The sequence below is a fragment of the Amphiura filiformis genome, chromosome 5 (assembly GCF_039555335.1).
Source record: "Amphiura filiformis chromosome 5, Afil_fr2py, whole genome shotgun sequence".
NCBI classification, from domain to species: domain Eukaryota; kingdom Metazoa; phylum Echinodermata; class Ophiuroidea; order Amphilepidida; family Amphiuridae; genus Amphiura; species Amphiura filiformis.
Window position 1 is genome coordinate 17,146,975 of NC_092632.1, and position 25,480 is coordinate 17,172,454.

General features: G+C 34.7%; 1 protein-coding gene across 1 annotated transcript; it reads left to right on the forward strand.

Moving 5' to 3' along the window:
• Positions 1 to 3,674: 3,674 nt before the first annotated feature.
• LOC140152732 (transcription initiation factor IIA subunit 1-like) lies at positions 3,675 to 21,522 on the forward strand. The gene is given in 10 exon segments (XM_072175211.1): positions 3,675 to 3,813; positions 4,155 to 4,256; positions 6,863 to 7,037; positions 7,617 to 7,684; positions 9,816 to 9,918; positions 10,663 to 10,808; positions 12,893 to 13,024; positions 15,406 to 15,495; positions 15,786 to 15,837; positions 15,840 to 21,522. Coding segments are annotated over 10 exon segments (945 nt in total). The 5' UTR covers positions 3,675 to 3,789; the 3' UTR covers positions 15,893 to 21,522.
• The last annotated feature ends 3,958 nt before the right edge of the window (positions 21,523 to 25,480 follow it).

Here is a 25,480-nt window from a genome sequence, read left to right on the forward strand (position 1 = left end):
ACCAAATTGCCTTAATTTGGCGGCTTTTGCGACGAGATAGGCCTACCCACTTCCGGATCATATTTCACAAACAATGTGCCCCCCCCCCCAAACGTCGGACCATTATGCAATTGCCAAATTGAATCTCTAGTTTCTATGACTTATTTTTCCACATGACCATGATGACCAATGCTCATTGCCTAGGGCTATAGGCCTACAATAGCATGTCAAAAAAAAAAAAAAAAATTGGCCTAAAGGGCTAATAATGACATTTTTTCGACCTAGGCCTACCAATCCACCCCAAAAGGGCTGGGGGTCGCAAACATTTTTTTTTTGGTCTTAGGCTGCTACCGGTAGTTACGCCGGGGGGAGGGGGGGGGGGCTACTCAAGTTTGGTTTTGGTAGGGACGTGCCGCTGAGAATTTGAAAGTGGACCCATAAATATACCAATTTTTCAAGAAATTTGGACCCATTGATATACCACAAGTGAAAATTTTCGGCCAAATTTAACTCAAATTGTCTTAGTTTTTACAAATTTTCCCAAAATTTTGGGAAAATTATGAAAATTTTGCCTAGATTAGGGAAAAATTGGCTATTTTCGGAAGAAATTGAGAAAATTTTGAAAAAAAAAGGACCCATTCATACCTATTAGGCTTTGAAAAAGAGGTCATTGATATACCAAAAGGCTGAAAATGCTACCGGGTACCCATATTTGCGGCACGTCCCCGTATATGGTCGAATCCAACGAAAAGTGTACACGGCATGTTCAGGGCCATAACTTAAAAGTATTAATCAATTGGCATTCGTTTTTGTATTGTGTTTATTCGCTTTGATCATACGCTTCGCGCCATATATAATAAGACCCCTTCTGTGAAAAACTTAGACACAGAGACCCCAAAACATGCTATTTTAACCCATTTTTTCAAAATATTTCTTATAGTATTTTTAAAAACATATAAATCAGTTATGAAAAGAAGTCATTGGATTGAATCTAAATTGATTTCCTGAAAGGTGTGTATTCAAAGATTGCCTGTTCAATTTTTCACATATTTGTACATAATTATGAATTTTTGTGATAATTTTTTGAGTGGTATTTTTTACATTACCTACGAATACAATTTTTCATAGCACTAGATATATCTTTAAAAATGGAAATCACTAATAAATGCGCAATTGATACAAGCTTTGATATGTCCAATACTGAAATGCATTGCATTCGGACATCTTTATTATTGTGTTTAGCTGCCAGAAATCCTAAATGGCACAAAGGTAGGTTTGGTAAAAAATATGCATTACCTCCGAATACATGTTAAAAGCTGTGCCATTTCCACAAAGTGAGAGAATAGTAAACAATAGTTAAGCAATAGGTGCAGGGTAATACACTCTTTATTTCTACCAAGTTTCAATAGCCTGCGTTTAAATATTTCTGAGATGTCAACAATAAAAGCAAGTATTCGTAGGTAAATTTCGGTAACCGAATGTTACCTACGAATACAATTTGACATCATGACAGTATTGTGAAACACCGCCATTCATGCCAATGCCCATATTGGTACATAACAAAGGCATGTATGTTTGCTATCAAATCATATGTCAATGAAAGTTGCGAATTCACATACATGCCCACCATGCAAAACTGAATACGGCTTAATTGGTGGAAAATGTGTACTGAAATAGACGACGGTCTGCTCATTTGAAAGAAAATTCAGATTCAAAGAAGATTAGAAGGGATAAATACTTGGATTTGTCAACTGTCATGTGTGCTTCATTTTAAATGTTTACCGACCTTCTGGTTTCTGAGTAATTTGTGTCCAAATTGATTTATTCGAAGGTAACTTTTGACGTTTTCGCTAAGGTTACCTATGAATACCATGGAAAAAACGACAGTTCTCATTGTCTCATGATCTAGACAACACATTGATGGACCCTGGTATAAAGCTAATTGTAGTTGCCCTCAAACGAAAGGCCACAAGACGTAACTGACCCCAAGATGGACTTCACAAGTCTGTAGTAACGGTTTTAAGCGATTTGTGTGTCATTAAGCAAATTAAAGTCACTTTAGTGCCTTTGTTTCTTACTTCAATCCTCTTTCAACCGCTGTGAACCGACATTATTAATACATGATAGGGTCTAAAGTATCAATAAACGCACATAAAGAAAATAATACATTCAAAGTGCTTTATAAAATGAAGTTTTGATTGCGATATCCACCAAAAGTCTAATTCTTACCTACAAATACTGACATGTTACTTACGAATACAGCATAATACATGACATGTGTAATGAAGTGTCTCTACCAATGGAAATTAATTGTCAAAAACTTTAAGCGGTACCCCAGGACACTATTATTGCCCATATACGGATTCATTCAACAATTATTTATTATGTAAAATTGCTGATTAACTACTTGTATATCAAAATGCAGTGGTCAAAATCTTGCTAAAAGCATCAAAAGTTTTTGATCTAAGGTAATAGCATTTATTCATTTGGACGTACCATCTGAAAGAGATCTAAAAACTACCATTTTATTAATTCATTACCATAATAGCAAAATTTAAACCTCTAAACTCAATATAGATATTGTTAAATCGCTCATGTTACCTACGAATGCCCGGGTTTCTTCACCTTTTCATTGTATAAAGCGTTAGGTGTATGCGTATAATTCCTAATATTCTTGAAAACATATATCCTACTCGTTCTAATACAATGTGTAAATTGATTCATACTCATTTGATAAATAAAATACAGAAACTGACCTAAACTTCATTTTCAAAAATAAACTAGCATAAATTGACTAAGATCATATTGATCGCGTTATAAAAATAAAACAAATATTTTCTGGTTGAGCTAGCATTTTCCTGACACCCTGTGGTCTACATTACACGAAAAAAACGTTAATGGGAATATTCCATTTGTTTTAGGTTGATTAGTATTGCGATAGTGAAAGCATCCTAGTGGTATTCGTAGGTAACATTGGGTTTTGATATCACATTTACTATCACACGTCCTGGATTTATTTTTCAAGATTAGTAATGGCACTTTTGGTTCCTATAAGGCCAATATGTCATCAATCAATGGGCAAAAGGAAAAAATTGTGGAGACATTTTTATTTCGGACTTTTATTTTTGGCCCGTGGACACTTTTTGGTTGGATTCGACCATATGGTTATTTGTAGGCCTACTGAGTAACCCCCCCGGTAGTTACGGTACTGGGGAGGGAGAGAAAACCTAACAAAACAATTCCCTCCCTCACGAAAATCCTTCGGCTGAGAAACAAAAAATTAATTAAAGTGGCCTATAAATTAAAATAAACTGACGTGCACACGTTTAGTATTTTATCCCAGATCGGCATACTCACGTGCTCACTACGGACTTAAAATGAGTTTCAAAGTTGAAGTACAGATTCAGGGGCGACTTTTCGCGCCATTAGCCACTTCCAGTAAGTTGTTACACACTTATTTTTTTTATACAAATAACATTCTATCTGAATAGATTTTACAGCAATCTTAAAATTATATATAGTAATATAATATATTTACATCATTTTTATTTTATTACAAAATAATTTGCTGCATGATAATTGATGGCGGCTTAAAGCCATGTGTGAACGAGCTTGCTATTTCCTCCTATTTTGGGGTGCTCAGAATTGATCAATTACGAGTACCCCTCCCGACAGAAATGGAGTGTATAGACGAGTATATAAACGGTGTGCAGCAGTTGCAAAGTGGCTTCGGGGAAGCCAGGTTGACTCGAACGAGTAGAACGATTAATAATTTGATTGTGGTATTTAATAGTATATTTCTCAGTAGAAATGGCCAGTAATCCGACCGGAGCGGTAAGCATTAATTTGAGTAAATGCCAGTTGTAATTTTGAGGGAATGATGTATTAAATAATATGAAAAATGTAAAAAAAGCAAATAGAATTAATTGACATTGCATTGTTGTGTTTTGTTTTTTTAGTTTGCAATATGGAACCGTGGAGTTGTTTATGTTATGAATTTTTAGCTGAGCATTATTCAACCTCTATAGAGATAAGATTAGTAAATATCATTTATCTTAATATCTATGATATATATTTTGGGGGGTAATATGTGCTATTTTGTTCAAAAGTTATTTAGTTCAGTAGTTCGTTTTCCGGGTTCACCCTCTTCGCTTTTTGTTTTGCGTTAATTGCAGTTCAAACTCTACAAGACAGTTATTGACGACACAATAAATAATGTCCGAGAAGCATTTCTTGATGAAGGAATCGATGAACAAATTCTCCAAGAGTTGAAGCAGGTATGTAGGTCTATACAATGCACGTTTAACTGGATCCGGCTCGGTTCTATAAAAATGCTAGCGTGTAATGAAATTGCTTATGTCGTAGCAAGTACATGTAAATCGCCATCTTGAATAAATACAAGTGTACCATCTGGTCGAAAAGTTGTTGTTTTTTACTTCTAATGAATATATCCCAGTTCACTTCTTGCCCCAGATTGCGTAGTATAAATCTCTGTAGCATGTATTCGAAGATCTGATACTTGAAGTTGGTTATCCGTACATGTAGTAGGTCGAATTTGTCGATACCGTTTCACTGTCACACTGTCAATCCCTATTGCATGCAGCCCACCGTGGGTCTGCCATTGCTTCGCGGTTGCTGCTGCTTCTTGTTACCCGATTATTTGCATATGTTAGTGTATTTATAGTATGGGTCTCATTTTAATATGATGTCATCGTCAACCAATGACGATTTAGATAGCGGTCACGGATCATGAATATTTAGCGCGTGTTGATGGAGGAATCTGTATAAATACTGTCTGCACTTCCGGGTTAGCTGGGAGTCTAGTGTTTTGCTCAGCAGGGGAGTACATCGGTATACCTGATCATGACACATGACCCGAGCTTTGGTGTCAGAGAGAACTTCTGTTGCATGAATAATTGTACTTGTCAAAAGAGGATAAATAACTTCCATAAGATAGTTAATTATTTTCTTCCATTTTTTGCCTGGTATTGGTATTAAAGGTCAGGCAAATTAATATACAAAATATCACTATACACTATTACAGTATAGGGGAGATTGGGGTTAGTTGAAACATTTTTCACAAAATCGTCTTTTTAACGCAAACCGATTACTTTCAAGAAACACTAACCATATCAGTATAAACATATACATACATGCTACAAATACAGCCTTAAACTTTATTGGACCTGCTTATGATTATTCATATAATCCAATTTGAAAATTTGAAAAGGGGTAGTTTCAACTAACCCCACCCCTGGGGTAAGTTGAAACATAGGGTGGGGTTAGTTGAAACACGGCTTGTAAAAATTTCAAAATAATTATTATTGTGTTGTTAGGGTTATACTTCCCTTGAAGGCACCCTTTAACATACAATCAGTGTGAAAAATGAATGAATAAATATGTGGAGTGCGGGTCAATACTTTGGACACAAGGTGACGAGTGTCACCATGGACCAAATTATGAGAAGCCTAAAATATTATAAAATGTACTTTCTGTGTGCACTTTTTGCTTGTATTATTGCTTTTTAACCATATTAAAGCAATATTGAAGAAATGGTAAACATGTTACAAATTTTTAAAAAGTCAAATTTTTAACTATATTTTTCAATGCGATTTTCACGTGTCAACTAACCCCACCTCAAAAGTTTCAACTAACCCCGATGCCTATTTTTACATTTCAAAGTTCATTACACAAAATAAGAAATACAATAAAACTTTTATTTAACATTATTCTGGGACTTACTACTAGTGCTTATGATACTCAAAAAATAATCCCCTGAATCTTCAAACAACATGGAGATAACGCATCTTTTCTGAGGGGTATAAAAATTAGTCAGTAAGTCAAAAAACAGATTTTCCTTTCCCAAGCCAACACTGGTGGGGCATCAGTGCCGTTGCTAATTTGGTGGATGACCCTTACTAATACCTATTACTAGGTGCCAGTATTTTACCATATTAATTTTTTGTGTCAGAAAAAAATACAATGTTTCAACTTACCCCGCGTTCCAACGAACCCCAATCACCCCTACTATTTTCAAAGCTAGGGGAAAGGGAGGGGGAACTTAGATTTTGGTTCCTGGCCATGTTATTAAAAATCATAGGGGATCAAACTAAAAAATTCACGTTTTTAGAGCATTAAAATCACTATCAGCTCTGGAAAATAGCAGAAATTCCCATTTTTTATTTTCCAGCAAAAGCTTTAATTTGCAAAGGCTGAGAAGAGAACATTTGTTCAATTCTGTCGTGTCTATCATCTTGGTGTAAAAGGGTCATGTCATTTTTATTGTCACTTTTGAATTGTTTGTATATGAAAGAAGGAAATTAACAAAAAATAGGTTCTTGTTACAAAATTTACCTTTGAAGTAGTATCTTTCATTCAAATTATTTCATCAAATGAACTTCTGATTTTCCCCCTAACTATGTCAACACTCATTATAAATACACTTTAGGAAGTCTTCACATTCATCATTAATGCTGCTTCTATTAATGGTGCTCTCACTCGCCTGTAGGTACAGAATTTCCAAGATCTGGACCTTTTTTAATAAATTTGCTAACATGGACCTGGATACATAAAAAAAATGTCCATGCTAAAAAAATAGTACGGGGCATGATGCTGACACATTTTGTACATAAATATTTATAAGCTTGTATATAAATTATGTAAATCTTATGTCAGACTTGTTAGTAACTGCTGCCATCCCAGTAGACTGGTATACAAATGTAAGATTTCAAATGGCGTCATTCTGGTAATCCCATTTGAAATTCACACTCCCTATGTGGAAAAGGGGTGTATGGATTGCAACTGGAAGGTTCATTACCAGGTTTAAAGGAAAGAGATGTATTTGAAGCTTTGATCAACATTTATTAATTTTGTTTAAAACTAGATTTGGGAGACTAAGTTGGTGCAGTCAAGGGCAGTAGACACTGGTGTGCCCCAGCAGCCTCACCATGTACAGTCATACCATGATATACAAGCTGCTCAAGCAGCTCAAAAAGCTAAAGAAGAAGCTAAAGCAGCAGCAGCAGCAGCTAGAAAGACACAGCGGCAACAACAACAGAGTAAGCTGATATGTTACAATTCCATTAACTACAAACATGCCAAGTACTCCAACTTGGCCTTAGAATCACCTAATATACAGGTCTGTAGGAGCCCAAGTAAAAAAAATACCGTACCTTGGTGTTTTGTCCAGGCTTTTTGATAAAAAAAGCTGAAGAAAATGGTGGACTCGACTTTGCCTTGTCCAATATTTTGAAATTCATAACGCAACCAATAAATATGGGCTCAACCGATCCACTTTATTATATCAAACTTCAGTCATAGCTACACTACATGAACTTTCATGTAACAGTGGTGTTGATTTGATTTGATTCTTTGCCAGGGCTGCATAATATAGCATAGTACACTTGTAAATGTAAACAGTGGCAACGGAAGCTTTTTGAAATCTTGAAAAAAAAGGAGATGGGGTGATGGAAAAAGGATGAGGGCAGACCAAGAAACTAATGTATTTTTTACTTGGTCTTAATATTATTAGTTTTTTGTTGTCAAAATTATAAGTGAAAATTCTGGAAAAAAAACCATGTAAATACTTCTTTGGGCTAAGAATAATGTAATCTCATTTCATTATTGGTTTCTTACAGGTGCACAGCAGCAAGCAACTTCATACAGTCAATCCACATCAAGTGTATCACAACTCGACAGTACATTAGTAAGTGCAAATTTCTTGAACGTTTCTGCATATTTATGTAGAAGAAAGTCTGTATTGACACACCTTGTTTTGAAAGCATTAAAGCCATTTTGTAACATTTCTATAAAAATAGATCAGTATTTCTTTTCCATAAAATGTTAGCTTTTACTGTTGTTACGAGTCGTACTGACTCAGGCCAAAATACGTTTTACCCAAATTCACACGAATGCACAACAACAATACACTTGTTGATTAAGTTAACAAAATCTAAGCCTTTAAGGGGGAACTACACCCCTGTGGTAAATTTGTGACTATTTTTGCATTTTTCTCAAAAATTAATAACACATTGGTAACAAAAGTTATGTATATTATTGGGGCAAGGAATCCAATTACAACAGTGAAACTTCAGTGAATCAATGCAAGCGGTTCAGTAAATATGAGAGGAAATGAGGTACATCCTAGCGGTACCTCATTTTCTATCACAAGTATCGAACCGCTTGTCTTGGGTCACTGAAATTCCAGTGTAGTAATTGAATTCCTTGCCCCTATAATATACATAACTTTTGTTACCAGGGTGTTATTAGTTTTTGAAAAAAATTTCTAATATATTCACTAATTTTTTGAGTGTTTTAGTACCCCCCTGAAAGTAAAATACGATTTGCAAGATTGGTACATGACAACAAATGCACATATAATAAATCACACAATCACAGTTTTAACTAATCAGTACTTAACCAGCAGTCTTCTTCTTGGTGATAGAGTTCTAATTGCAATGTCCTGGATGGCTGATGTATATCACCTGATTTGCTTATCCTGTGAAAATCAATGTTCAGCGAAATCCATTGTTCACTTGCATTTATATATCCTTGCGTTTAAAATCCTTTGCGTATAGAGCAGGGGTAGCGCTAGGCTGCATTTTGGGGTCCCAGACTCGCCAAAATACAGTTCGGACCCCTATTTTTAAATGATGGTGCTGCTTTTTCCTAATACTTAACTCCTTGCGCAGTTCTCCAAACACTTAACTCCTTGCGCCATTCTCTGAACACTCATGTAACTCCTTGCACAGTTCTCCAAATACTTAACTCCTTGCGAAACAGGTTTCTTTCTGCACTGCTCCACTTTATTGACAGATGTGTTGTTTTATAAACCAGACTCCAGCAAGTCTTTCATACAATCAAAATCTCCTTTGTTGCTGTATTAAAATAGCACATTATTGGCTATGCAAGCTGGTTCAAATGTACCTCTTTTTGAAGTACAATCAATATGATCAATATATAGAGAGTTTACAATCAATCTCTCATGCTATTCTGCAAAGAGCAAACTAAAACTTTCACCTTTTATACATACAATCTATTAATAGACCATTCTGTTATTCACTTCCTGGGGGATATCACAATATAAGGGATTTTCCCAATGATGCAATACAGAGAATCTTCTGGAAAAGGGAATTTCCCAAATATCCAAAATTAGAAATGATTCAATGTGTGTTTGATCAATTTGATGCATGAGAGGGGATTCCCAGATCACTCATGAAATAATCTTAATTGTAAACAAAGATATATAATCAAATTAAATTACTCAGTGCACATCATACAGTCAAATAGGTCCCCTTTCAATTTTGAGTTAATAAAAGCAAAGAAAATTGGAATTAAACTACAGTCGCCGATGCATGTCACTCCGTCGATCATGCAACAGCACTATCCTTTGATGTGTGTATACCACTCGGCATGTCAAGTACATACTATGTAATATCATTGTATATGTGTTCGACTAATAATTTCCATCGTAATAATGAAACAATGGTTCCTGCGTTTTATTCAAAATCTCAGATTTTGACAAAACTACAGCAGAATTTTGAAAAATATTGAGGGGCGGCTTCCTCAGCAAATGTTACAATATGGCTTTAGGTTGCAACGTATGGATAATAATCTTGGAGATACATTATGTGAGCCAGGGATGTGCCATCCTCATCCTGTCTGCCCTGTAATAGTGCTATCAAAATGTTTTTAAATTAATCCAACAGCACCTTGCTGGTTATTTAGAACAGGACATTTTGATTAATGGGGAAGGGGGTTTGTGTTTTGACATCATGCACTGTTCTATATTATTTGTATAACAAATATGTCATTATCTATGTCGTCTTTTACTGCAGACACCACAAGCAGCAGCAGCAACATTAGCATTACCACAAGGAGTATTACAATTACAACCTCATCAATTAGCACAACTCCCAGCAGGTCTCACATTACCAGCAGGTTAGTAGTATTTGAAATAAGTGTATTTAAGGTTTTTTTTTCCTCTTCCTAAACAACAAGTTTTCCCCAAAGACGATAGAACTAGTGTCTTTTTGGCAAGACTTCTATATGTGCCTCGCCATATGTTTTTACATGTTCATTATAAACAAACTAGCTGCAGAAAGGTACTGACAGCAAAAATCAATCGAAATTGAGATGCAGTGCCTTCGACCTACTAAGTTGAAATATATAATAATATGGAATAAAATATAGATACAGGTGCTATAAAAAGGGCACTAACAATATGCCCATCAATTCCAACCCTTGAATAACCCAATCACCTTTGATTTGAACACAAAGATGGAGAGATTTAATTGGTGCATGAATCATATTTCTCAATAAGGTAATTCTTAAGCAACTGCTTGCATTTTGATCAAAGGTGTATTTTTAAAAGATGGTAAGTTAACAAAAAATATAAATTATGATCGTATTAAAGGCCATAGCCAATATGGAGGTTGTCTGCATTATGCGTGTTATAATTATGAAACTCTTTATTTGAGTTAACTTAAAATAGTTCTTGCGCAGAAAATCATTAGGAAGGACAATGGTGAAATTGATATATAAAAATACTGCTTACAAAACTAGACAGCAAAACAATAGAAATAATCTTCCAAGCAACCTATACCAACTTGATATATCTTTTCATGTAGCATTTGTAGTGATTTTTCTGGAAGTAATTTTCCTATCTTTTCTTTTGATTGTTAGGAGTGATGGTAGGTGGTCAACAATTTCCAGCATATCAGGTACAAGGAGGTAGTGGGTTCCAAATAGTCCATGCTGATGGTGGCCAGTTGCAGCCTGGACAGGTCATTACATTCACGACACAAGCAGGAGCAACGGGCACAGTTCAGGTAGGTGTTAATGCATAATGTATCTTTAAAATATGGTTCATACTTACCTGATATCCCCATATCTGATTGGTCGAGAGCTGGGCATAGACAACATTTATGCGCAGTGGCCCGGATGTGTGATCGTGACGTAGAGAAAATGAAGGAAAATTGTGTTTTTTAATAATAATTTTTACTTGTTATTTTTGTTAGTATTTTTATGACATAAGAATCACAAAAAGTATGAATGGCTCCTCGGGCATTAACAATCATTTAGTCATGAAAATATATGAATGAACCCCTAAATGAGAACTGCATGCACGCCTTTCTAATGAGTATATGGCTCAAAATAAGCTAAGGTGTCATAAAAGTGTAACACACAATTATTTTTCCAGCTCTTTTCTTTTGGTCTCCAACCAGGTTTAAATTATAGTATGCACATATATCGTTCATAATACACTAAAAGAAAGATAAGTTATAGACCATTTACTTCACAAATTAAATTTTCTAGCCCTTGCGTACGTTATATTTGACAGACACAATTTTGATGATTTTCTGCAATCAAATAAAAATTTATAAAGTATTACATAAGGTATTTTGTGGTTATTTAGGTGTAGGACCTACAGCAACTGATTGTGGAAAAAATGTGTCCAAATATTACAATAAGGAGGATAAATTGTTATAAATAAAATATGTGTGTCTGTCAAGCCATAACATACATAAGATGTCTGTCAAATGTAACATACAGAATAATAATTTGGCAAAAACAGTAGTTCAAGATGGGAAATTGAATAAAGATCACATGCAGTTTATAAATCACATGTTTTAAAACACTTTTATAAACTCTAAACTATCATCATAATGTGAACATCAAGTGATTTTTAATTTTTTTAAACGTATTGCGTATGGTACTGGTGACAGACACATACAAATCTGGCGTATGTTACTTGCGTACAAATGTTTGACAGACAACACTTAACAATGGATTGTGTCATCAAAAAAGCTTCTCCTCACAAAGTGATAGTGCCACAAAGCTAGGTGGAGCTAAATGCTATGTCATGTAGCATAATTAGCTGTATCACCCTAGTTTAGCAGGAATTACAGCACCGTCTTTGCGTATGTTACTATTTGACAGACATTTCAAGAAAAATTTTAAAATTGTTATATGTTCAAAAAGATGGCAGCCACTTACAAATTGATTATAATATGGAGAAATGAAGTTATTTACAATAGATTTACCCTTTAGTTTATGCTTCAAGTCTTTGTTTATAAAAAACTGAGGGACTTCAAAATCAATCAAAAGTTTGACAGACAATAGTAACATACGCAAGGCAAACTTTTAAATCCTTTTTTGATCTGTTAACTTATAATTCATAATGCCTCTTTCTGTTTTTTTGATTGGTTTACTGCACCATTTTGGGAAACAGGTCACATGAATTTCTATAAGGATCCATAAAAAAAATTAAAAGCTGTTGAAAAAAGGCGTCTCTTGGCATGTTACAAATAAAAGTGTAAAATAGGCATTTTTACAGCTATTTTTATTTTTTTTATTATTTAGAGTGAAAGGATTTTACTTAAATTGTGTATGCTATGTCTTTACTACCTAAACTTGCCACTAAACTAGCAAATATTCCATTTCTATAATTATTATTTTTAAAAAAAGATGTCAAAATATATGGCTATAATATGACACCTTAGCATATTTTGAGCCATATATTAGTGTAGAAGTGTCTTTGCTAATTATAAACCCAACATATATCATTAGATAATATAATAAATAGAATCTTTACTATAAATTGGGCCATTTTTTATCAGCAAATTTTTTTGAAGCATGTATTGGAAATCTTGAGATGTTTGCATTTGTTTTTTTCATACGCCTGAACTGACAATTGTGTGTTTTTTGTTTTGTTTTCTTGCTCCCAGATTGTGGGTTGTGGGTCCTGAGCAAATAATTATGCTTTTCTTTATAGCTTTATTCCAATTTTAGTGCATATTTTGGCTGCTTTACATTTTGTTGAATGCCTCACATTTTTCAACCTTGCTAGGTACAGCCCTGTGTATTGGCATATCAGTTAGATCCCTAACCATCTCTTTAATGTACCTTACAGGGCTCTGTGCTACAAGTAGATGGGGGCAATGATACATCAGATGAGGAGGATGAGTATGATGATGATGACAACGATGATAATGATGATGATGAAGGTGAAGATAAAGATGATTTACAAAATGATGTTGAAGAGGTTAGTGACATCAAGTTTCTAATTCATAATTGTATTAATTGTGCAGAGATTTATGCAATTTAATCAGATTTGATACCAACTAGTAATTTCGCAGGCACCTCCAATAACATCATTAAGTTAACATAACTTCGTTTATCATGACAATGAAGGATCACATAAGTTATTTTGCTGGAGAATTGATTTACTTATGTTGTTGATACATTTAGTGCTTTGAAAATAGTGACTCTGACGTTTTTGGCACAAGTTTCATTTCCCTCACATCGTTTGTGTCAAAATAACTTCTGAATGTTTTTAAATATTTTTTCACACCTAAGAAATGAATAAAAATATTATTGTTTAGTGTTGTAGGATGAAAAAATAAAGTTTTAAAAAAAAATTGTGTTTCCAGGATGTACAAAGGGCATGGTGGGATATCCAAAATGGCAGCCTCCATTGAGTCCATTGTAAAACGTGTTGCTCAAAGTTTGCAAATTAAAATAATTTTCTTCATAGTTTGCATTTAAGTTCCGAGAATAAAACCAGCATATTTCGTTTCTAAATTAATTGCAACATTCTGTTGGGAAAGGTAAGATGAAAATTCTACCCGAAAACAAGAGAAAATTGAGGTTATGAATTCGGAAATTTGTTACATACAGTGCATTTTAAGCTTCTAATTTTTTTTTTTTTTGATTCACGAAATTAAATTGCAGCGAAAATGTGGCTTATTGGCGATTCGCGAAATAAAGTTGCCGCGAAATTAAAGTGTTTTACAGTATATGAAAAGGTGAACATTTTAAAAACAATGTATAGGAAACACTATAAAATCTGAAGTAGCATGTTTTACAGGGAAAAAGAAAAAATCACATAATTTGAGTAGAAAACTGGAAAAAAAATTGCATTATTGGACTAGAAAACGGAAATGGGGACATCAAATACTGTAAAACCACTTAATTTCGCGAGGTATTTAATTTCGCGAATTTCATGAGGGCTTTTGATTCGCGAAATTAAATACTGCTGAATTTTATCACAGACAATTTGCACACTTGTTCTGAATTTGACAACCCAACTCAAGCAACTTCCATTACTACAGAATTCACCTCAAAGTTATTTTGTGAGTGACTATGTGACATAATTTTCATTAGTAGATTATTTATTTACCTTGAAACATCATCAAAATAGCCTCATATATTATTATAAGGATCATATAAATTCCACAAAGCATTGAACCTGCACATAAAACTCGCTAGAAAATCGCGAAATTGATATTTGTTTATTCATTTGCTGCATAGAAAATAATGACCAATTATCAATCAATCAATCAATTATACCCGTCCTCGTTCAATCAGATTATTTTATTTTTGTTTTGAACTTTGTTTTCTCACGTTATAACACTCTAAACAACGATCCAAAATATTATTTTCATTTGTTTCTATGATTTTAAAAGATATTTTAAATTGTTTAAATAGAAGTAGTTTTAATAAAATATTATGAGACAGAAATGAAAGTTTGTGAAACAAAATGGCCGCCCCCATGATGGGCCATAATGGCGTTGGTTGATTGGGCAAAAGTATTTCGTAATTTTATCATAACTTGCATGTTATTTCCTGCAAAAAATGGCCATATTTCATTTGAGAGATATCCCAACATTCAATTTAGGGAAGGTAAGGTGGAAATACCCAACAAAGTAAGGCTAATTTTCACTTAAGCTTCTGGCCATGCAGAGAATAAGAATTTGGAAACTTTGACGTGAAATACAAAATCCTGGATTCAGCGAAATTAAGTACTCATGAAAATGGCGTAGTATGATTTATTCGTGAAATAAAGTACCCTTGAAATTAAAGTGTTTTACAGTATACTTACAAAATTAAGCATACTTCCACCTAAAATATTGGCTATTTTGAATGTGCATTCAGCAAAAGGCCCAAGCAAACCCTAGCTTTTATTGTATGTTCTTTAATTCGTTTATTTAGTTGCCTTTAGGGCCAATATGTAGTCAATAATTTTATTGTTATGCCATTTTCAGTTCCACAATCTCAAGATAATAATGATAGTTGCCATAGATATTTATATAATGTTTCTATAACCTAAATTTTGATTAACTTAGTGGTCAGATTTCTTCAGAATCTGCAAATTTTAAAAAATGGAAAAGTCACAGAAATTGACTATTAGAAAGCATAAAACATTTTACTTTTTAAGTATTAAGTCGGTTAGCACTTTGGCAGCTTTGGGGTATGCACTTATAACAAACAATTTAATGCACATGCAACCACTTGATTGCGCAATACGCATAGAGTGACCTTTACTTAATTATAATTGGTTGCTGCATGGCTTTAAATCCTTCATTGACTGATCAATTTGTATGTTGAGATTGACTGTATCACAACTTTGTTTGACTTTGTTAGGAGCCTCTGAATTCTGATGATGATGTCAGTGATGAGGATGCAGCTGAACTGTTTGAAACTGATAATGTTGTTGTCTGCCAATATGATAGGGTAAGTAATACTAGTCAGAAATGGATATATCCTTCATGTAAGGTAACCATGATTAAGGAGCAAGCAACAAAACTACACAGGCCTTAATTGGGGGGAATTAAATGGAGCATTCTGGAGTGCTTTTGACTTTAAAATAAAAGTTATATTAAAAATATAATATTTGTTTTCAATTTGGGGAGATGAGCAATATGTGGGGGAATTAGCCAATATTTTTCTGGATGAGCAACCCCCTCCTCTGGTTAAAACCTTTTAACTTAAAACGAACTTGTTAATTATTTTTCCTTTTGCAGATAAACAGAAATCGTAACAAATGGAAGTTCACTTTGAAGAGTGGAATCATGAATTTAAGGGTAAAGATCATGTGTTTTTTAAAGCCACTGGAGATGCAGAATGGTAGCATAGGATTGGCTACCAAATCAATACAATTGTGTGCTTGGTAGTAGGCTCCCACTAAAATATTGTATTTACTGTAAGATCCTTTTAAAGCAATCATGGCATTATTATAAAAGGTGCATTTTAATAGTAAGTGTATGAACTTGTCACTGCCTTATATGCTCACAAAAACAGGTATGCTAGGAATAAGCAGAATTATTCATCTACATGTACCTCCCATTACATAATGAAATGAAAGCGTGCATTCATTTCTTGCTCTAAATACAGCAGGTTGATTTTTTTTTGGGGTGGTGGGGGCTAATCTGCCTTAAACATATACCAGACTCTTATCAAACTAGTGAGATCAAACAATGGGTTAATAAGCAGAATTCCTTTTGCAAAATTTGCATGCTTCAAACATCCAGCGTGTAATAATGCAGTACCACTGACTGACTGTTCACAGGATCTGTCATTTGTCGACATCGGCATTAAGCCCCTTACAGTTCATATATGTGACATGATCAAGGGGAATGAGTCTCATGTCGACCCTGGTCGAAAATGAGTTTTACATATATTTCTAATGAGGACATTTAGAGCTTTCAGAAACTGAAAACCCCAAGTTGATACGAATTTTCTATGTGAAGTTACGTCACTTTATCAATCGCTAAAAACAACAGAAAACAAAAGATTTTTAACACTTTCTTTGCCAATATCTCAAAATCAATATTAGCGACATCTGACTCATTCCCCTTGATCGTGTCACATATGCTGATTCAAGAACATATAGTTTGATCAGCATGTAATTGGTGGGCCTTATAACATTGTGGATTAATATCAATCAATTTTATTTCGAGAATTGTTTTGTGACATCTCGCCAAAAGCATCACAAATTATTAATAGTCCTATAATTAAAGTCCTATACTTTATCTGCTTTCTTTAATATGCACAATATAGAGCAGACAGGTCAACTATATCACTATGAGCATGGGTCAACATTTCGGCGTTGTGGTAAAAGCCTAACAATTCTTGATGATTACCAGCTGATCAAACTTTAGTCCTTGTAATAAATGTAAAAGGAATACTTCTTGATATTTTGCTTACTAATAAATAAATTAGTATGACAAATTCAATACATGTGAAGTGTTTTTTCATGTTAATTTTGATTAAAAACCTAATCTGCGTTAACTATTTTTATGAGCACCTATCTCTATTAATTTGGTGCTGTTGTAAAAAGGTAAGGGTGACATTGTGTACAGACTTAGTTTAGGGAGCCCTGTAATTAGGGTTCATTTTGTGTTTTGGCATATGATGCAACACAAATATATTGTCATAAAATGACATAGTTATATATGTGAAGTTAATTTTGAGATGTGGTCAAGCCAAGTATTGAAGTAAATTTATTTTGATGGATAAGTAACCAAATAATGTACCCTTTCATATGTTTCTGGTGTTCAAGGTTAAAGCTAATGGAAGCATTTTGAGACCTGTATTGGCCAGTTTATATTGTTACTTTGTTTTCCATTGCAAGTATGTTTAATTTTCTGTTGTATGCTATGACTTTGGGTTCCCTGCTTAATTTTCCACTCACATGGTTATCTTTGTTTCTGGCTTCGTTCTTCTCACATGTGGGAAATTGTTGCGAAAGTGGAAAAATTCTGCTTTGGTACAATTGGAAAAATAAATTTTATGTAACTATATACTGGCAAATCATGCACAGTAATAGGGTTTCAGCAAAATGTAATACTATTCGAAGTAGAATATAAATTGCTTTGTTTGATTAGTTATGCCAGATACATTAAATCATGGCATGTATTTCACATACTGCAAGGCAGAAAGTGTCAGGCTTGTAAAAAGGATGTTGAAATGAATTAACCTTGAATAGGAAATAATGGTGTCAAAAAAGGAAGTACAGTAATCATTGTTGATGAGAATTCCATGTAGTTTTCTAATGGAATGATTCTCGAGACATTGCAGAAGAGATATGTAATTTACCAGTATTCAGGAAGCATGACAATATTGGTAGTATTTTCATTTTATCGTATGAAAATACCGTACTGTCTGTATCGTCTGTAATAAATGCTGTGGGACATGCTATTATCTTGAAACAGGGTTTATTAGAAGCAATGTGTAATGACAAAAATTATTAACAGACAATACGCTATGGTTTTGTTCAGAAGTCACAAGTATGTTCAGACATGCTGTATCAGTTTCATGTAGAGCACATCGAGTAGTGACGGATTATAAATTTCAACAAGTGCCCCTGTGTTTCAAACAAAATGCCTCACTTGATGGTAAAAACCTAAAAGATGGCTGTTACTGTAGTACAAAAGTAGCACATAACTTCATTCCTAGTCAAATCTTGAGATAATGTGCATAATTCAGCAAACATTCAGGGCAATGTAAATTTATACTATTTGACCATAATTGTGCCTTCTGAAAGAAAATAGTGTTGTTATACATGAAGGCAAATCATTCCATGTACAGAGAACCTGTGCCTATTTTGTAGAGATAAGTGGCCATAATAAACAGGTGTATATCTTCTATTTACATCACAAGCAATTTACTTTTGCAATGGTTGATGTTAACTATTTTAGTATTCGACTCACATGGAAAAAGGTTGTAAAACAATGTTACTGTCTTTTGCCTTAGGTTGACCAAAGCTATGGTAATAGGAAGTAACATATTAGTGAAGTAAATATAAGATATACCCTGTTACTATGTTAGGGCTGCAGTTGTTATTATTGTGCAATTATGTTAGATATACAGATAGATGTACCACTTAGTGGAACTTATTATTATTTGAGTATTGTGTTTTCGTTTTCAGAGAGAGAATAGTTTAAATGTGTAGTTTTAAAACATGGATTAAGCAGATGAATCGGCATTTTACAAAGTCCCAGTTGCTTCTATGAAGTGGTCTGTCTTGCCACTAATTGTTCTATCACATGAGCAGCAAATTAATGACATCACATGCTCCTGTGTTTATGCTCAAGATAATACAAGTGCACCTTGAGAAATATGCAATAATATATAATGATCATTATAATTGCATCTTGTTCGCTTCGTAGAACATAATGACCCACATTAATGGATAAGACTGGACTTGGCAAATTTGTGAGCATTTGTCTTTGCCTGTAATTATAAGTAATCATTTTATATATAAATGTGCATCCATAGTAGCTGCTTAATGTAATTGAAGTTATGATCAGTTGAAGATTGAAGTTGGTTGTCATCCCAGGGAATCATTTCCAGAGCCACTGAACTGGTAAATTCAGCATAAAGCAGTTACAATACAACTTTCATGCACTCCATCTTTTCATCCACTCAACATGTACTTGAAACAAATTCTATATGAGCTGAGTAGTGCTTAAATTTTGTGAAAAATGAAGCCTCCAGTGGACAACTTGTTTGCAATTTTATTGTCCCCAGATTGTTTTGGTTCAAATACCAGGTAGTGAGTGGTTGTTTTTCTCGCATTTACGGCCCTAGCTACTATGGGCTATTTGCGGGGATGAGATAAGTTTAAGTGACCGCTTATGGGTTCGAATTTCACCCAGCCTAATCATGAAGCCAAGTGGTTAAGGCATAGATCTCGTAAACCTGAGGTCCTGGGTTCGATTCCCAGGTGGGATCACTTTTTCTACTTGTCTCCTTTATTTGAGACGGTGAACCTGGTGAAAAATTAATGTTTATTAGTTGTGTTTACTTGTGTTTTCTCACTAGGTATCTGTTGTGTTGTTTGTTAATATCTATCGATGCTACCTTTTATCGGTTATTTTGGCTTTTATCTGTCGTTTTGGGATTAACATTTAAGATGTTTTGTTGTGGAAGTTATTTAATATGTTTTGTTTGATAGTTTGAAGAGTATGACATTTTGACAGCTAGAGTTCTTCAAACTGGACATTGATGTGATGATTATTTTATGTTGACAGTATATATGCTGTAAAAGTGGAAATTTTAGCGTGTGTAATTGTTGGCGCTTTTCCAATTTTCATCAGTAGCTGCTTGGAAAGCAAAGAGTCCAAAAAAAGTGTAGTACAAAACTTTCCACTATTACAGTAATAACCACTTCTTTATTTGCCAAATGTACATATAAATGTTCTGTTGGATATAATGATGTACTAGGACTTAGATCAGAATAGGTTTGCCACTAACTTCAACCTATGGTATGTGACAAACATCACTGGTAAAAATTAACACTCTGCACAGATCCGCCATCTTGATCCCAAAACGAGGCTCTTCCTACAAACGCATGTGCAAAAATGCATTCATTTGTTTTTCGTGCTTAAGTTCTAGCAACATGCTTTAAAAAAGCTTTGGCAAAGCATGCACAGTAATTAAGCAGGCATACATGCACACAGCACATACTTTGTGGTAGAACCTTGTTTTAAAATGACAGTTCAAAGCGTCAATAGCTTAAAAGTAATAAATCATCTATGACAAAAAATAAGTTACCTCCTTACATGTTACCCTTTTAAGGGAAAAAGCAAATATGATACATGGAAATAAAACCATGTAGATAGCTGTTTATTTCTGAACAATGACCTTTTTTTATTAATGTTTATGGGTATTACTGCAGATAAATATGTTCAAAGGAAAACCAAAAATATATGTTCAAAGTAACCAATAGTAGTATGGGTCACAAAAACAATGTGGTATTATTAGTGAAATATGGATTTCACTAATAATACTTTTAAAACTAGGATCAAAAATAGCACATATTTTCTTATTATATGTTCTTTATAGAAAGTAAATTATAAATGAAATACTGGACTGATCTTTTTGAATTTTGGAAATTTTCATCCAATCTCATTGGACTTAATCTGTCAACTGCAAATATGCTCTGGTATTGATCATAATCGGAGACTGGTCATGTGTCAATCGGCAAGGAATATTGGCAATTGATGATCCCATGCATGCTAAAGTTGGAATCGCGACACCTCATTTGTTGGAGGATGGCTTCTCCACTCGTTCTCAAATCGGTCAGTCCAGTATGTTATCCCAAATCGGTCAGTCCAGTACTGATTTTTTTTTATAAAGGTCAGTCCAGCATTTTATTTATAATTTGCCTTATGATTCTACAACTGAATGATTCATAATATACATCAACATTTATATGCTCTTTATATTTGACGAGTAATATTTGCCTAGATCTCAAATCAAGAAACATGGGTCACTTTTTGTATCTGAAGTCTAATTATATATTCTGTTTTACATCATGCAAAAATGTTTCCCCCAGTAACATAGCAAAATAAACCAAAAACAGGCACAGCTTCTTCCATCAATCATAAAACATGGCAGGCTCTGCCTGGTCTATTTTGCTTAATGTGTGGAAAATGAGATGGAAATGATGTACATGTATATGATATACATATACAAATGTGTTCTCAAATTTTTCTTGCAGAATTTCAGACTTGATAGTCTTTATTATAGTCATTACTGGGATGAATATTTGCAGAAAATGACAAAACTTTGCAGAAAAATGGCACATGGAGTATGATTTATTTAATTTATTTATTGTTTTGAATAAACAAGTTCATCCATTAAAGAACACCATAAAAAATCAATGTTGTCAAGATAGGCTGCTTTGGAAATCTATGAGTTACCAGGAACAGGGCCACAAAAGTGTGTAAGAGATCAATATCTTGCATAATTTTGCTTTGTAAACACAATACAAAAGTATTGTGATTTATTATTTGTTGGAATGATAAATGTATAATGGGTATGGGGAAATTGGGTGTCATACACTCAGATACTGTTAAATGGATATATTTGTGCTATGTTTATATAAGTTAAGTCTGTGTAGAAATTTCGAAATTTGCAAGATCAAAAACAAGCACACTATTTTGAAATTGTTAGTGCAACATGTATCCACACGAATGGCCACTTTCTGTCATTCTTTTCTGTAAATAAGATGGCTTAATATTACTAAGTTTAACAACTCTTTATGTATATTATTGTGTGCTTGTAAAACACACAATGTGCCTTGAACATTCTATTTGGGCCTCAGAAAAAATAAAAAATGTATTATACATAAATTTTGCAAAATCTTGCTATGGTCATTGGTGTCGAATGAATAGTGCTTGTACTCGGAGGTGTGTTCATCAGGACTTATTTTTACGGTACATGATTGGTTATGACATTTAAATAAAAATCTGGGCTAGCATGGAGGTTTTTCCACAACTAATTGTTATATGTGCTTGTTAACCAGATTTGAGCAACTTTGAAATTTGACCACTGTGTTGACCTTTAACCTTGAATATGGTCAGAGTGCCGGGAAATATTTTTGTTAACATCTTGAATGTGTTATAGGACCATAAAAGGAAGCTAAAAAAGTTGGTTTGGTAGAGTCCTGGGGGATGCACATTAAAACCTGGTAGATACCCGACAATTTGCATCAATCCAAAATGGCCACTTACGCAGGGTGTGAATTTCAAAATTGATCAAATGTTGTTAAAAACCATGCAAATGTACTTCTCTAATCACAAGGATTCAGTAAACGTATAATTTGACCTGTCTCCGATGTACAGTTCTTGAGTTATAGGGGAAAAGATCAAATGTCAAAATTTGGATTCCACAGGGGACAAAAATAGAGATATTCTCTTATTTTGATTTTTAAAAAGATGATCTAAGATTGCTCCGCTTGAAAAAACATCTTAAACAAAGAATTGTTTGTCATATCTCAGGTGGTTTGTTACTGTGGTAACATGGCCAAAAAGATCAAACTCCATTGAGCCCTGCAACTTATCTCAGTTTATGTTTAAATGTTTGTAAAGAAACTGACATTGTGTCACCTTGGCGTGATGGCAATTCCCCTGCCGTGATGGCAACCCCCCTGCCGAGTTCTTCCGGGAGTTTCAGGAAGGCAGACAGTGAGTTACTTGGGTTGACTAGAGCTCAAAAATAAGTGACTTGACTTGAATATTTTGACTCGTTGCCAATGAACTCAAAACTGTGGGCTCATCAATGGTCCTTTGATCAATTTGGAAGCGCTCCTCTTCATCTTGGTCCTTTTTGTGTTCAACAGTACTCTTCTCGCTCTCTACCTTGATTGCCAGTACGTTCACCAACTCTTCTCTGCTCTTGCATTTGCACAAATTTTGAAGAGTTTGGGGATAATAATTATACACCCCTTACTTTCTACATTTACACACTTCAATTCTGAACCATCCTGTCTCGCCTCACAGCCGACTCTTGGTTTTGAGCTTCTTGGTAGAGTTTGGCAATTACTTCGATCTCATGCTCAGGAAAACCCATTTCTTTCTTTGATTTCGTTCATTCCGTTCTCCTAATCCAAAGATTCCACTGCCCTTGCTGTTGATACCGAATTGACCAATTTTCTGTTCCCAAAGTATTGTCTTTAGTTGTTTTGAAGTTCCTCTATACGTTTTGTGATGATTTAGAACTTGTGCATTCCATTTCCCAAGTAATCTCGGCTTTCTTAGGTTTGCTTTGATATCCTTTCTTCCTCAGGGTTGTTGGCAAAAACTGCTGCGTCAATTGAATTTTGTCGGACCAACGCGCTCCTCTTTCCAAGTAGCTGTTGATGTATCAATACCTGATGGTGGGATGCATCTTTTGGGCTTTTCCTTTTTGACTGACTGTCCGATAATGAACTATATTCTGATATTAGCCTGGTAATCCCGGCTGGTAGTGCAGGTGGCGACCAATTACTGCTGTACATGTTGGGATCCGTTGGCCGACCAACAGCTCATTCGCTTTTTGGTAGTATTTATACCAAGGGCCCTACATCCGGTAGTCCACAAGCTTCCAATGCTTTTTTACCGTCACCCAAGATTTGGTATTTTATGTGCGCTAATATAATAATAATAATAATAATAATGACGATTTAATATAGCACCGGTATCCGCCCTTTCGACGCTCAATGGCGATTGACACAACAAGTTCAATAGATCTGAAAAAAGTAATCAACATGGTGAAACAGTTCGAAAGAAAAACAGTCAAATATTAAAAGAGTCACTGTATGAATGCTTCATTGTACGGGTCTTAAGTCCAGATTTGAAAGTTGTGATATTGTCACATGTTCTCAGTGCCCGGGGGTGGGGGTCACTCCCATTGTGGCCTGTACACCATCCGTGATAATCAACTTTTAAAAAGCACCATAAACAAGGATTTAACCCTTGGCTAAAATGATACCCTAAACAGGTAATACGCGCATGTTTTCACACCCTAAACAGAGATTTTATTCTTTGCATCAAATTTTATACACTAAATTTCTTTTCCGCGTATTAGCAATTGCAATTTTGCTACCCCTTTTTCCAATTTTTGATGTTTTTGACACCCTAAGCACGATACTTGCGTATCGTGCTTACCCGCGAAAAGCTACCCTTTTTACGCGTTGTTATTATCGCGGATGGTGTACAGGCCACAATGGGAGTGAACCCCCGGGTCTCAGTGCTACAGTCAGTGTGTTCCATAGACTATGTAGTTTAGGTGCACCAACTTCGAAGGATCTATTCCCCCATAGGATTCGTGTGCGAGGCTCCAGCAGCCGTCCACTGTCCATTGATCTCAATCCAGCTTTATCCGGAGTGAAAGCATCAACTAGATCTCTCAAGTAGAGAGGTGCCTGACCATGGATGCATTTGAACACGATCAAGCAAACTTTGAATGACACTCGTTGTTTAACAGGTAGCCAGTGTAAGTCAGCTAACACAGGTGTGATGTGGTCAGACTTTTTGGTGAGAGTTACGACGCGTGCAGACATGTTTTGTAGTCTCTGAAGCCTATTAAGTTGCATATCTGTGGCAGACCGTTGAGGGGGGCATTATTTCCATCGATTCTTGATGTCACAAAAGCATGAGTGAGAGTTTATGTACTAGTACTGTCACACTGTCGACCTAACATGCCTAATTTTGCCTAGTGTCACACCACAAGGGAATGTCTACTTGGACAGGCACCACCAGACGTTTTTATTACATTCACAGGAAACTACAAATGACAATAGGCTTTTTCATACAGATCTTTGTTCTCGTAGAAATAAATTTACGGATAAAATTAAAGTTAAAAGTATATCAGTTCTTCTTAAGTGTATCAGCGTTTCTTAAGTGCTTCATATTGCATTTTTCCTGAAGTCTGTACAACGTGTACAAATTTTGACGTGCCATATCGAAAGGAGACACTTTTGGACAGGATCATAAATGGAGAAGTAGTAAAAATTCTGCCCCGGGTTATTTTTTTCACAATTTGGGTTTGTTGCAAATTTGTGATGTTGATACTGTTTAAAATATTGTCTAATAGTTTCAGACCGGAATATAACTGGTATCTTGAATTTGCACTACCAGCCGGGATTATCAGGCTAATATCAGAATATAGTTTATTATCGGACAGTCAGTGAAAAAAAGAAAAAGAAAAAAAGAAAGTAAGTAAGGGGTTCACATTATCCCCTAAATTCTTCAACATTTATGCAAATGCAAAAGAGCAGAGAGGAGTTGGTGAACGTAATGGTAGAGAGCGAGAGGAGTACTGTTGAACACACAAAAGGACCAAGATGAAGAGGAGCGCTTCCAAATTGATCAAAGTACCATTGATGAGCCCACAGTTTTGAGTTCATTGGCTCCTTCATCAAGGTAGATTATATCCAAGTACCTACCGT